General features: G+C 42.3%; 1 protein-coding gene across 7 annotated transcripts in view; it reads right to left on the bottom strand.

Annotated features, from left to right (window-relative positions):
• Positions 1 to 15,758, bottom strand: part of hdac8 (histone deacetylase 8) — a 71,395-nt gene that overhangs the window by 16,131 nt on the left and 39,506 nt on the right. For 6 of the 7 annotated variants that reach the window (XM_048544446.2, XM_048544447.2, XM_048544448.2 and 3 more), the window contains 2 exons: positions 9,222 to 9,394; positions 4,890 to 4,984 (listed from right to left, as the gene is read on the bottom strand). In XM_048544446.2, the coding sequence (XP_048400403.1) occupies positions 4,890 to 4,984; positions 9,222 to 9,394 (268 nt within the window). Of the gene's footprint in view, positions 1 to 4,889; positions 4,989 to 9,221; positions 9,395 to 15,758 lie in introns of all 7 variants that reach the window. The other variant, XR_009446712.1, reaches the window with a different exon arrangement.

Raw genomic sequence — 15,758 nt, 5'->3', positions numbered from 1 at the left:
CTGCGTCTGCCCAATGGGGCAATTTCTATCCAGCTGTCTTGCAATTTTTTCCTTGACGATAGATTGAAGCATTTTCCCCACTGCAGAAGTTAAGCTAACCAACCTATAATTCCCCATCTTTTGTCTACCTCCTTTTTTAAACAGTCGTGTCACACTGGTTGTTTTCCAGTCTGCTGGAACTGCCCCAGAGTCCAGTGGATTTCGGAAAATTACCACAAGCACATTTGCTATTTCTCCCATCATCTTTTTTAGCACCCAGGGATGCATTCCATCAGGGACAGGAGACTTGTCTACCTTTAGCACCATTAGTTATCCAACACTACCTCTTTCGGGATAATGATCGATTCTAGGTCCTCACCTACCTCAGTCTCCTTGTCATCAATTACTAGCATATTATTTGTGTCCTCCACTGTGAAGTCTATCACAAACGATCTGTCCAATGCCATGGTTATTTCCTCATTTCCCATTATTACATCGCCCTTCTCATCCTACAAAGGATCAATGTTTACCTTAGCCACTATTTCACTTTACATATTTGTAGAAATTTTGCTATCTGTCTTTATATTCTGAGCTAGTTTACTCTCATAAACGATCTTACTTTTTTATAGCTTTTTTGTGGCTTTCTGTTGACCTTTAAAGTTTTCCCAATCTTCTAGTTTCTCACCGGACTTTGCCACTTTGTACGCCATATTTTTTCAATTTGATACCTTCCCTTATTCCCAGAGGCCTCCATGGCTCTAATATCCCTTTTACTACTGTCTTTCCTTTTCATTGGTATATATTTTTGCAGAGCATTTTGAAAAATTGCTTTGAAAGTTCTCCACTGTTCCTCAACTGTCCCACCATAAATTTTTTGCTTCCAGCCTAGCCAACTCCTCTCTCATTCTATTATATTCTCCTTTGTTTTGGATCTGGTATTGGATTTTATCTTCCCATTTTCCATCTGTAATCTAAATTCAGCCATACTGTGACTGCTCCTCCAAAAAGATCCCTAACTATGAGATCATTAATTCTTCCTATCTCAGACTAGATTTAGGATAGCTTGCTCCCTGGTCAGTTCCATTACATATTGTTCAAGAAAACTATCCCGGATACGTTCAATGAACACTTCCACAAGGCTGCCTTGACTGACCTGATTCAACCAATTGACATGTAGATTAAAATCCCCCATGATAATTGCTGTACCATTTTTATAGTCATTAGTTGTTGCTCTGTTTATTGCCCACCCCAATGTATTATTATTTGGTGGCCTGTAGACCACGCTTACCAGTGAATTTTTCATCTGAGAATTTCTAATTTCCAACCAAATGGATTCAACCTTATTCTCCATAAAACCTCTATTATCTCTCACTAACGCCTTGAATATCAGCCTGAATATCCTTAAGATATCAGCTTTAAAATACCACCTCCCCCCCACCACCGTTTACCTTCCAGTCTGTCCTTTTGAATAGTCTGATACCCCTGGATATTCAATTCCCAGTCATGGCCATTCGGCGACTATGTCTCCGTAATGGTTACCATATCATACTCATTCACAACAATTTGTGCCATTAACTCATCATCTACTTTGTTTCAAACACCACAAAAAGTGCCTTTACGCAAGTTCTTATACCTTCTTTTTGAATTCTAACATCTCCATTAATAATAGCTCCAGTTTTCCTGCTTTCATAGTCTTCAACTTAGTTAAACCATCCTGCACGTTAACTTGCTGCTTTCTTTTCTATTTACCATCATAATTCTTGTCATTATCCCCTTCCCTTACACCAAATTCACAAGTTTAAAAGCCTAGTAACCACCCTATTTATCCTTTTCACTAAAACACTGGTTCCAGATCAATTCAGGTGTAGGCCGTCTTAATGGTACAGATCCCACCTATTCCAAAACAGATGCCAATGCCCCATGAAATGGAACCCCCGCTTCCCATATCACCCTTTAGCCATGTGTATTTCCTGAATTTTCTTATCCCTAAACCAATGTTCATGTAGCTCGGGTGGTAATCCAGAGATTATAATCCTTGAGACCCTGCTCCTTAATTTTGTTCCTAGTGCTTGATAATCCCCAAACAGGTCCTCCTTCTTAGCCTTGCCTATGTTGTTTGTTCCAACATGGATCACAACAACTGGTTCCTTGCGATCTCACTCCAATTTCCTTTCAAGCCAGTCAGAGATATCCCTCACCCTGGCACCGGGAAGGCAACATACCATGCGGGATCCTGGATCCTGCTTATAAAGAATGCTATCAATCCCCTTAATTATACAGTTCCCTACAGCTACCCACTTGTCCTTTGCTCCGCCCTCTTGAATGGCCTCCTATACCATGGTGCAATGGCTCATCCTCCATATAACCCTTTTCCTCATCCTCACAGGGAGCAAGTACCTCATTCCTATTGGACAAGGTCAAGAGTTGAGGCTGCTCTCTTCCCAAATTCAGGAACCCCCAGCTGCCTCACTTGCAAGCACATCCTGCTGTCCCTGATCACTGGCTAAATCTGAAGGTGAGTTGCCATGACTCTCATTGAGCAATGATTCAGGTGGAGCCGATCCCATCAGAACAGCTTGCTCCTTCCTCAGCTCTGGTGCCAAAATCCCATGAATGTGAACCCATTTCTCCCACATCAAACTTTGAGCCTCACATTTGTCACTTTAATCTCATTGACTCTGTGCCAATTAGCAAATGGCTCAGGTAGTAGTCTGGAGGTTATTACTTTTTTGGCTCTGCTTTATAATTTAGCCCCTAGCTGCTCATATGCCCTCAGTAGAGCCTCTTTCCTTTTTTTAAAAACCTATATTATTGGCATCTCAGTGGACCACGACAACTGAATCTTTTGCCTCCCATTCTAAGTCCTTCTGCTGATGAGATATCATGAACCTGGGCACCAGGCACGCAACACAGCCATGTGGGACCCTTCAATCTGGCCACTGAGCACAGTATCCCTTCCCACGACTATACTATCCCCAATTACAACTACACTTCCCTTTTCTCTCCCCCTCTTGAATGGGTCCCTGTGCTACAGTCAGTTTGCTCATCCTCCCTACAGACCTTGCTCTATCTACTGAGGGAGCAAGAAGCTCAAACGTGTTCGACACTCAAGGATTGAGTCTCCCTCAGATTCTCTTGGATCCCTCTACCTGTCCCACCCAGAGTCAGTTTAAAATTAGGTTGGAGGGTTTGTAGAAGTCACCGTACCCAGTTATTTCAAAATGTCTACATACATCCATAAACAACATGGACTACTAACTTCAGATGTGCCCCTTATATTTTGAAAGTTTTAGATCATTATTTGCATAGGCAACAAACATACAGCACTTATTATACAGGTATTGAGGCAGTAAAGAATGAAACAAGAAGACCAAGAAGATGCAGTTAAAAATATGGAATTTGGGATATAGCACACAGAGTTGGAGATGGCTAACATAAAAAGTGGGGCAAAGTTACAGAAAACTACAGAGGGAAGACAAAACATGGTGCCTGCACTTGCTGTGCTGCTGTAACCCAGGCACTGTACAGGCTGGGCTGAATTTACTGGCCAAATGGTGGCTCAAACCATCAACCAGAAAGGTGGTGCTTAAATTACTGCCACCAATTCTAGGAGACCAACAGAATTAAATACCTTTCAGAAGGTTTTACTGCCCGCCATCAGGTTCCCAGGCCTTTCAAGTTAAAAGCCCACTCTAGCTGCCGCCAAACAACTGAAATGCCAGAACCTCCTCAGTTCAAAAGTACTACCAGAAACAGTGGGGGATTACAGCTCCAGGCCAGAGCATTGTTGGAGGCCTAGAAGAGAGTTAAGTAATTAGGCTCACAACCAGGAGAGAGGTAAGAGTTTTTGCAGAGGTCCAGGAGGCTTTAATGGGAGAGAACCAACAGTTTTGCCACTGGCAGGATCTCCAAGATGAACAGTGTGTCTAATAATGAAGATTATCTCCATACCTCCATCACACCCCCTCTATTTCTGAGCCCATAGATATGCCAATGTGGCATGGGCAACCTGTGCAACGATTAGCACACCAGCAACAACAGAATGCAGCCCTAACTTGGCCATTGAAGTGTGTCAACTGTCATGGGGCAAAAAAAAAGGCTACAACTATTCCTGCCCAAACTTAATTAAGTTCAGCCATCTGAACATTTGACTTCAATATTTGGAATCTGAACAATATTTTTTAATCTTCCACTTAGGACATTGTTGACAGAACACTCTTTCATGAATGTAGAAGGTCAAGATCTACAGCCCTTCTTATACACAGCAAAATTGTGTGTATGGTAGAATGGTGGAATGTTGTGATTTAGTGCAGTCACAATGAGCCAGTTGTATTAAAAACATTATGCAATTGGATGAGATTTGTAACAGTGGTCCAGGTACAGCTTTCTATAAATGAGTGGGGATCATGAGTTCGGGTGTCCAAAGGTGGCATCGGCGACAGTGGTGAGCTGACCCTTAAATGTCAGACAACCAAGTCTTTTGTTTTGCAAGGTAAGTAAGCTTTCTCATTGCGTCAAGAAACAAGGAAAATTGGGCAAAAGAAATGGTAAGATGAGCTTCAAACTGTATTTGCACAGTATCAATGTATCACCGATAATAGTAAATAAGCAATGTTAGAAAAGAATTATACAATCTTTATAATACTACCCATATCAAAAAAGTCAAAGTATTGCACAAAGCCTAAAAGTGAAGTGTCAGTAATTAAAGAATAGCTAAATGCCTTGCTTACAGTCAAACAACTGCAGCTATGTCAGTTCAGACAAGCTTATCATTCTGACAGAAATGGAGAAACAGTGCACTATTGTGCACTGCCATTTGATTGCAAAACCGTATACAGAATGAAAATCCCAGGTTTGATTAGTCAGTGACTCAGCAGATAGTAAGAAAAAGAAGCCTGTTGTAGCCCTACCTCATGATCAGGAATCTCTGAAGACAGTGTTTTTCCAAGGATAATGGCAGTCAGATATGTCCAACACCGGGCTGTGTTAGCATGGTTATAGCCTCCTGTCTCCACCAGAAAAGCAAACCAAACAAAAATAATTTATTTGACAAGAATACCAAAAGTCACAGAGACCATGTTATTTACTACTGTGCCATTTTAATATAGCCCAACACTATATAAAAGTCAATTAAGAAATGCTTGAAGTCATGGTCATTGCGAAGATTTCCAATTTTTTCACTTTTTGTTCTTCCTGCATCAAGAGGCCATGTTGACAAGACATGAAACTCAGTCATGAATTATTTTGAAAAGCTACACAGTCATGTTTAAATTTTGAAATTGATTTGGAATGGCTGCACTAAAAATGGCTGCCACAAATCATATGGTACAAATTGATGACAATTTATGGCAAGTTCCAATCAGCAATTTCCAGAACAGAGCGTAGGCACCATACATCCGGAATTTCTCACTCTTGCATTGATTGGATATTGCAGTCAACAAATAGAAAAGCACTGTAGGCAATGAGCTCTCTGCAGGGTCTGGCAAAGCAACGAGTCATTGAAAAGCTTATGTCGGAAGTGGCAAAAACATCTCAGCATCTGGCTGCTGCAATGGACAGTGGGTTTTCATCGGCGGCACAGGAGCTTAACCTCATTTTAATTGTGGAGTTGCTAATTATTCCATTTATCTCCCGAGGTGAATACTGGACCTGCTGTTACATGATCAAAACTCCTCTGGTCTTAGCTTAAATGATACATTTCTTAACTCTTGCCTCAGATTCGGAAATAGTCGACTATTAACATCAAAGTCTGTTGAGAATCTAACTGGTAACACCACAGCAAAGTTCCATCCTTGGGCGACTGTGACGAGTTTGGTCATTCTCCCAGTGTCTGCATGGGTTTCCTCTGGATGTTCCAGTTTCCTCCGAGTCCAAAGATGGGCAGTGTAGATGGGTTGGCTATGCTAAATTGGCCATAGTGTCCAGGGATGTGCAGGCTACATGAGTTAGCCAAGGGAAATTCAGGGTTACAGGTACAGGAGGTGTGTGTGTGTGTTGGAGGAGGCCGTTCTTTGGAGGGTCATTGTGGACCCAATAGGCCGAATGGTCTGCTTCTACACTGCAGGGATAATATGATTTTACGAACTCCAGGAGGCTTTGGGGGAAAGCGTCACAACTCATTTCTAGAGGGAAATGGTTTCTAAACGTTAAAAAAAACTCTGGTTAAAGAAAAAAGATGAGAAATACAAATAATTTAAATAGTTTGCTCTCATTGTCAAAAACAGAAATTTGAGTTTCAAGTTCAGGGTCAATCCATTATAAAATTAGCCAAAATCAGGCACAAAATCCAGAAACCAAACCAAACTGAATATTATAATCCAGTTGGAAGCCAAGTGGAAACATGCAGTGGTTTAAATGTCACCTGAATCCAACTTCTTACAGACAGTAATGTTCAATGGGCACATGTTTCTTGAACTCAAAAAAAATCATGTGAATTAATGCCCATATCTTTGGTTCCCTTTTTAAAGGGATTCCTAATTGTAAACTCGTTGCATTTTTCTCCTTCCTGGTATGCTCGAGTATGCATGTGAAAACTTCCAGTTTGAATGCATGAATCAAGCATACTTTTGAGTGAACCCAAAAGACAGCTTGTTGAAAATTCACTCAGTGTGGAGCTGGAGGAACACAGAAGGCCAGACAGCATTACAGGAGCAGGAAGGTTGACGTTTCGGGTCGGGACCCTTGCTCAGAAACGTCAACTTTCCTGCTCCTCTGATGTTGCCTGGCCTGCTGTGTTTCTCCAGCTCCACACTGTGTTATGACGGACTCCAGCATCTGCAGTTCTTGCTATCTCTTTAAGAGAGTTCAATCTTTCAAACAGATATTTTGAGGGAAACAGGCAACAGTCAATTCCTAAACAGAAAAAAAACTTCAATACTTATGTTAACAGTCACAACAGCAGCAAAGAAGAGAAATCTATTTACCTCTGCTTCCCTGTGCTTACCATTAGCAACAGCTTCTCCTGAGCTGGCACAGGGGATCAGTTTAGCTCAGTTGGCACAGGGGATCAGTTTAGCTCAGTTGGCTGGATGGTTGGTTTGTGAAGTAGGGTGATATTAACAATATGGGTTCAATTCCTATACCAGCTGAGGTTACTATGAAGGTGTCTCCTTCTCAATCTCTCCCCTTGCCTGAAGTGTGGTGTCTGTCAGGCTAAATCACCACTAGTTGTCTAGTTCTAATGAGAGAGCAGCCCTGTGGTGTGGTAAGACTATGATGATTTGACCTGGTGCAGCAACTAAAACTGATGGGGGTGATAACGTTTCCAGAATTAAATGAGCATTGATATCTCAGATGTTTGTAGTTCTGGAGGTATTTATAGGGATGTGGATTTAATCAATGGAAGAGTTTCAAAACAAAGATGAGAGTTTTACTAAAAAGGGGTGACAAAGTGGCTAGCACTGCTGCCTCACAGTGCCAGGGGCCTGGGTTCGATTCCACCATCGGGTGATTGTGTGGAGTTTGCACATTCTCCCTATGTCTGCGTGGGTTTCTTCCGGGCGCTCCGGTTTCCAAAGCTGTGCAGGGGTACGTGGATTGGCCATGCCAAATTGCCCATAGTGCCCAGGGATGTTTAGGTTAGGTGGGTTAGACATGCGGAAATGCAGTGAAAAGGGAGTGCATCCGGGTGGGAGCTCTTCAGAGGGGTGGTGTGGGCTTGTTGGGCCGAATGGTCTGTTTCCACACTGCAGGGATTCTATGATAGTCAATGAGTAATACACGGTTCATGAGCATGTGTACTTTTCTAGATCCTACAAACTAAATTGACTCAATAGCATCGCTGATTGCCTCATCAGATGACTTCCATTTGTTTGGATGGATCTGAACTCAAATTTTACACCATGACAAAATCATTTATTTTATTTAACCTCTATTACATCATTGATGAACTCAAATCCTCCACTAGTCCAACTCCCACATATTATCTAGAAAATATCACTGCTAAGAATGAAGAGTATTAACCCTAGGCATCTTACTTGCCTCACTCAAGCGCACTGACCAAGTTTGCAAGAGTTCCACCATTGCTTCAATGAGAATCAGAGTCCATGGAGGGGAAATTGAATAATTCATTTAAAAAATTGCTTTCAACCTTCCAGCAGATGGCTGAAGAGTCACACTGGCAGGAATATGCAAACGGTTGTTTCCCATTGTCATATTGGTGGGGGGGGGGTGGTGGTGGTGGTATGTGCAAGATACAGGACTGAAGAGCTATTGAGCCGTACAGCATGCAAACAGACACTTTGGTCCAAATTGCCCGTGCCGACCAGATATCCTAAATTAATCTAGTCCCATTTGCCAGCATTTGGCCCATATCCCTCCAAACCCTTCCTGTTCATATATCCATCCAGATGCTTTATAAATGTTGTAATTGTACCAGCCTCCACCATTTCCTGTGGTAGCTCATTTCACACATGCATCATCCTCTGTAGTCCCTTTTAAATCTTTCCCTTCTCACCTTAAACCAATGCCGTCTGGTTTTGGACTCCGGCAACGTGGCGAAAAGACCTTGGATATTCACTCCCATGATTTTATCAATCACCACAAGGTTACCCCTCAGCCTCTGATGCTCCAGGGAAAGTAGCCCCAGCCTATTCAGCCTCTCGCTATAGCTCAAGCCCTCCAACCCCAGCAACATCCTTATAAGTCTTTTCTGAACCCTTTCAAGTTTCACAATATTCTTCCTATAGCAGAGAGACCAGAATTGAATGCAGTATTTCAGAAGTGGCCGAGCCAATGTCCTGTACAGCTGCCACATGACCCCCCAACTTCTTACTAAATGCAATGACCAATAAAGGCAAGCGCACCAGATGCTTTCTTCCACCACCCTCTGTCTTTTACCTTTGATGCAGTTCTATATCCGAGTGGGCAATTCTTCCTGTATTCATGTGATCTAACCTTGCTAAGTACTCACCCATGAGGAACCCTATTGAACACTTGACTGCAGTCCATATAAATCACAACTTAATACGTGCTGGAACAGTTGGATATTGAGCGTTCCTGGCAAGTTTGCTTCAGTTCCACATTTTGTGATGCATTTATTTACAACATTTTGAAGGAACTTTTGCTGTCATATTATGTATATAAAACTCCCAACTGCAAAACTGCGTTGAATCATTTTTAAAACATATCAAATGACATGTTTCAATCAATGTTGCCAGTACACTGCATAACATTTTTATTTGCAGGTATTGATTGCCGCTGCATTTATTAAAAATGTCGCAACAAAGTACAAATGGACTCACCTCCTCCCAAGACCAGAGTTGGCAATTCCAAGTTCAGAATGTAACGCAGGCACTTTCCCACTCCAACTGGTGTCATATTAAAGGAACACATTGGATCTCCAGCAATAGTATCTGCTCCTAGCTGGCAGACCACTGCCTCAGGATTGAATGATGCATAGACCTCTTTTAAGACACTATTGAGAAGACAAAGTAAGTAAATAAATAAATGTGTGAAGCTTTTCTGATGAAGGGTCTACGACCGAAACGTCAGCTTTTGTGCTCCTGAGATGCTGCTTGGCCTGCTGTGTTCATCCAGCTTCACACTTTATTATCTTGGATTCTCCAGCATCTGCAGTTCCCATTATCTCTCATCTCAAATAAATAAATGTGCCTAGATAACAGATAATTGCTGCAATTGGCATCTCAGGATCATTATGCTGAATACTTTCTTCATCATCAGTGCTGTTACCCAAGGACCCACACAGAAGTAATCATTAATCGCCTTGCCAGAGATACCACATCCTTAGAAGGCATTAAAATTAATCAATTTAAAACCAAGGCTATATCTTATTGACTCCTAACTTATGCACCATAAGTTGTTTTTTTTTGTAATCAAAAGGAAGGCATGGAAGTCCCACTTAAGTAATCCATCATTTGACTTTTGAATTTACCTACAGGGAATTTCAGAGTAACCAAATATTTTCTACTTGATTTTCTCCCTCAAGCCACTCCTTTCAGGAAAATGAAACTCTCACTTAAAAAATTCCACTTTTCAACTGATTGATCACACAAAAGGCATTTACAATTTATTAATTCAAAAGCTAACTACCTAACTGATTTATTCAGATTAAATTGTCTAATGTAAAAAATCATCTTTACAAAAACAGCCTTCCTAAGTATGCACAGGTATAAAAAAATACATATAGCAAAAAAATTAAAATCATATCTGGTTGCAATGATTACATTTTTCTTTAAATGGTTAACTGCAGTAAGCCTACTATCTCCAGGTTGGCATCTAGTGTTTTTGAGGAATCTCAATGATTAATATTACAAAATCATAATGAAAACAGTACGAAGTATACAAAACTCATCTCTTCTTATGAATGGTCTTGTTGGAACAAATTTTTCATGACATTCAAAAACAGTCTTTCTTTCTACTGATCATTTAATTTTCCCCACAACTAACTTAAAATCTAAAAGAATGAGTCTTGATAATCGAAAATCCTACAAACCAAACAAAATGTTTTCTAAGATTCTGTTGGCTGCATATTGCATTTGAATGTCAGTGTAATAACTGGCTAGAAGGAATTACCTGTGCTGACAGTGTGACAGTTAAATGACCAGACAAAGTCATGAACATAGAGCACTATGCAAGTACAAAATCTAATAGTTCAAGGCAACCATAGCAACATTGGCATAGATTCAATGATTATGTAGGCTCACAGCTGAGAAATATCAAATTGGAAGATTACCATGAATAGACAATGCTGGAAAAAGACACACTTTGTTGAAACTTTATATCTTGTACTCATCAGAACAATTAGCAAGAAATACCAAAGTAAAGGAAAAAGAACGTTTATACAACATGAGAGGAGTATGTTGTTTGGTTGACGCATGGACTCTGCTTGGTTGAGGCGTTACCATGACAGCTGTTAACTACCAAGTTTTCCTAAATTTTAAACAAGGCAGATTTGCTCTGACTGGTCAAGGCACTGCCCTGAGAAATGAACAAGAAAATGGCAGTCACCTGTTTTGTTGTGTGTACATGTCCTTCCTGCCTGCGAGGAACAGGGGCCTGTGTTTAAATATACGTAGCTTCTAGTACATCATACAGCAAGCCCTAAATTGGCTGCCACCACAATTCTTCATACACACAGGATTATACTGCAAATGTTGCCCAGTTTTTAAAAATTCATTTGTGGGATGTGGGTATCACTGGCTGGCCAGCATTTCTGGCTCATTTCTAGTTACCCTTGAGAAGGTGGTGGTGAGCTGCCTTCCTGAACTGCTGCAGTAGGTTGAGCCACAATGCCATCACGGAGGGAATTCCAGCATTTTGACCCAATGTCAGCAAAGGAACGGCAATATATTTTCAAGTGAGGATAGTGGCTGGCTTGGAGGAGAACTTGAAGGTGGTGTTCCCATCTATCTGCTGTCCTTATCCTTCGAGATGGAAATGGTCGTGGGTTTGAAAGGTGCTGTCTGAGGATCTTTGGTGAATTTCTGCAGTGCATCTTGTAGATAGTACACACTGATGCTACTGAGCGCCAGTAAGTGAAGGGAGTGGATGCCTGTGGATGTACTGTTGTTGGAGCTGCACTCATCCAGACAAGCAGGGAGTATACCAGCACACTCCTGACTTGTGCCTTATAGATGGTGAACAGGCTTTCAGGATCAGAAGGTGAGTTACTCACCGCAGTATTCCCAGCTTCTCACCTGCTCTTGTAGGCAACTGTGTTAAATGTGGTGAGTCCAGTTGAGTTTCTGGTCAATGGTAACCCCCAGGATGTTGATAGTGGGGCATTCAGTGATGGTAACACTGCTGAATACCAAGAAGTGGTGGTTAGGCTGTCTCTTGTCCGTGATGGTCATTGTCTGGCATTTGCTTTATGCAAATGGTGCTGGCTGCTTGTCAGCCCAAGCCTGGATATGGCCCAGGTCTTCTGCATTTGAACACAGACTGCTTCAGTACCTGCGGAGTCGTGATGGGTGCTGAGCATTGTGCAATCATTGGTGAACATCCCCACTTCTGACCTTATGATGACGAGCACATCAGTGATGAAGCAGCTGAAGATGGTTGGACCAAGGACACTATTCTGAGGAACTCCAATTGCAGAATCACATCCAATATTGGACACACTTGAGAGCTTTGTAACCATATGTAGGTTCATTGCATCGACATGTTGCTTGTTTCAAACTGCCAAAGGAATATGTGGCTTGATATGATTTGCCAATCTTTGGGACATGGCCTACATACCTAGCATCACACTACTGCCAATATTCACATACCATGTTACTCAATTGGGTAACCATCTTTATTGGTTTGACGGTAGCACCTTATTAGTGGCAAATGCCACTTCTGTTACTACTGTACAGTAGCAGCAAGAAATAGTTACTTGAGCTGTTACTCAAGTTTCTCAGGATCAAAAGTGATGCTGACTTTGCCTAACATGTAGCAATAAATAATATGATCATAGTAGCCATTATCTTGCCCTATTTCAGAATCAAGCTTGCAGGGTAAACAAGTGGTTCAGTAACTATTCATGCATAACCCACAGAGGCATTACAATCTTATCAGCCAAAGAATATTATGAGGTTACCGTGACAATCCTACTTTTTCAGCCTTGACCCTCAGCTTACCTCATCACCAGCTGTTTCCCTCTAATCAGAGAACAGGGTCTGGTCCACTAGCACAATGGCAACTTTACCTTTAGAGTCTAAAAGGTCAATTCGATATGGAATCCCAATGTGACTAGTGAAAAGCAGATTTGCAGGAGACAGTCGGAGAGAACCCTGACTGATTGGTTGACTGGGAAGCCATTTCAAAGGTGAGTTTGAGCATAGGATGAAGCCCATTAAGATTTGTCAGGTAGTTACTACATATAGCTGTAGATTCAAATATAACAAATGGATCATCTCCATACTGAAAATATGCAAGGGGTAGGAGGTTAGGCATTAATTCATTGAAGACCCCTTTCTCATGGAACACTACAAAGATGTTTGAGGGAGGAGCTGGGCCTAATGGAGATCCCATGACAACTCCAATGTAATTGGTGCTACATGGTATTGCTGAAATTGAACTCAACTGCCTAGTTTGTTGAGTTAAAAAATTCAATTAATACTAATTCACATGATAGTACCAGGTCTAGATCACCATGATATAGAACTGCAATGCAGATATACTTGGCTTCTTTAGGGAATATACTGGTGCGTAGTCTAGCAATGACAAATGAACACATGGACACTACATTGCTATCAATACGCAAGCCCTGTAAGTTCTTTACAAATGTGAAGGAATTCTTTACTATATGTGAAAAATTTGCTCAAAACAGTTGCAGAAATTCATCTATGCATTTGACTAATTCACATAATGCTGAAACAAGGGAGGGCGTAAAGGGGGAATCATTTTTGTGCATCTTGGACAGTCCACACATATGTGAATGCAATCAGCAACAAGGACACATCCTATCATACATAACACCCAACAGACTGTAGCTTTTACACAACTTCAAAAGCATTCCTTTAGTTTGTTTTTGAATAACACTGTCCAGTTGGTCCAATCGACAAGAATTTAACCCAGCGTTAGGAATGGCGTGCATTTTGTTAAAGAACAAGGTCTACGGGTGGAAGATAAGGTGAGGATAGAGATTAGTTACATGGCCCAAGAGAATAACTGAGGTCAGGTTTCTGTCTTTCATCATAATTTTAAATAGCTTGTACATTCATCAGAATATCATTTCTCTTGCAGACAGATTAAAATAGTGCATCCTTGGCAATAACTGTGATTATTTATATTCAATACCAAACACAGAATGTATTAAAAACAAATCCATACTAAATTAAAAGCAGATTAGGAAGAGAGACAGAACAGAATTGCCAACGTTGAGAGACTGATTTTTTTCCTTGCACCATGTCACCTCGCCCTCTATCTCCCTTCTGCAGTTTGACTCGTAGTTGTTAGATACCCATCCCGCTACGGTGGTGTTGTCAGTGAACTTGCAGTTGGCGTTTATTCAGAATTTGGCAACAGTCAAAGGTGAAAAGGGAGTAGAGCAGGGGGGCTGAAAACACATCCTTGAGGGGCGGTGGGGGCTCAGTGTTGAGTGTTATCGTGGAGGAGGTGAGTTGTCTATCCTCAATGATTGCAGCCAGTAGGTTAGAAAGCCAAGGATCCAGTTGCAGAGGGTGGAGCCAAGACTAAAGACACAGAGTTTTGAGATCAGTTGGAGGGGATACTGGTGTTTCAGGCAGAGCTGTAGTCAAAGAGCAGAAATCTGATGAAGGCATCTTTGTTGTCTGGATATTCCAGGTATGAATGCAGGGCAAGGGAATATGGTATCTTCGGTGGATCTGTTGTGTCAGTAGGCAAACCTTAGATGATCGAGGCAGGTTGGCAGACTGGAGTTGATGTGGGCCATGACCAGCCTCTCAAAGCATTTCATGATTACTGAAGACAGAGACACTGGCGGTAGTCATTAAGGCATGCTGCATGTGCTTTCTTAGGTACAGGGATGATAGTGGTCTTCTTGAAATAGGTGAGGACTTTGGCTTGTAGGAGGGAGAGGATGAAGATGTCGGTGAATACCACTGTCTGTTGGTCTGCACAGGATTTGAGTACTCCACTGGAGACACTGTCCGATCCCAACGCATTCCTTGGTTTGTCTGCCAGGCCCGAGGACCGCCGTGTTGGATTAGCAGACCCAGGACAGACTTACCAGCCTCCTGTAGGACCCACGAGGCCAACGACCCGACCCCTGACACCGCAGTGACCCAACCACAACCTGGAACAGAATCAGCTCCAAGAGCTACTCTACCCACTGCAACTCCGACCAACCCGAGACTGACAGCAGCTCAGCTCCAAGGAGGCCCAAACAGGCTGAGACTGATAGGAAACCTACAAGGAAATGGGGAAAATGTGCTGACCTGAAGGTGAGGTTGATACTACATGGCTTCAAGACTCTCCGCCCCAGCATACTCCTAGCAAGTGTCCAAAGTATAGAAAACAAAATGGATGAATTTACATCTAGACTTTCCTAACAGAGGGAACTGAGAGACCGTTGTGTGCTCTGCTTCAGAACTTGACTCACCCCTGCCATTCCCAACTGCGTCCTACAAGCTGATGGGTTCTCCATACCCCGCATGGGCCACACAACATGCTCGAAGATGAAGGGTGGTGGGGCACGCTTCCTGATCAACAGTTCCTGGTGCTCGAACATAGTGACCCTGGCAAGCCACTGTTCGCTGGACCTAGAATACCTTGCAAGAAAATGCCATTTCTACTACCTACCACAAGAATTCATCTTTGCCAGCCTGATAGCAGTCTGTATACCACCCCATGTGGATGCGAAGAAAGCCCTAGACGTGATTTACACTGCAGTGACTTCAACCAAGGCAACCTCAAACAGGTGATGCCAAAATACCACCAACACATCTCCGGCCTCACCAGGGGATCAAACATTCTGGACCTGTGTCACGTAACCATCAAAGATGCATTCCGCTCATCCCCCGCCTACACTTCAGAAAATTCAACCACGGTGCTGCGTTCCTACTCCCTGTATACAAGCAGGCACTGAAGCGGGAGAACCCTTCACAAAGTGAAGTACAGCGCTGGTCCGAGGCAGCAGAAGACCATTTCTGGGACTGCTTGGACTCGGTGGACTGGACTGTGTTCAAGTGTTCAGCAGAAAACCTAGAAGAGTATGTCGCCACCGTCACAGACTTCATTAGCAAATGAATGGAGGACAGTACACCAAACAAGTTAATTCGAGTGTTCCACAACCATAAACCCTGCGTGAACCAGGAAACTCTCTCCCTACTGAAGACCCGACATGCTGCATT

The sequence above is a fragment of the Stegostoma tigrinum genome, chromosome 15, assembly GCF_030684315.1.
Source record: "Stegostoma tigrinum isolate sSteTig4 chromosome 15, sSteTig4.hap1, whole genome shotgun sequence".
NCBI classification, from domain to species: Eukaryota; Metazoa; Chordata; class Chondrichthyes; order Orectolobiformes; family Stegostomatidae; genus Stegostoma; species Stegostoma tigrinum.
This window is presented reverse-complemented; position numbering and strand designations above follow the sequence as displayed.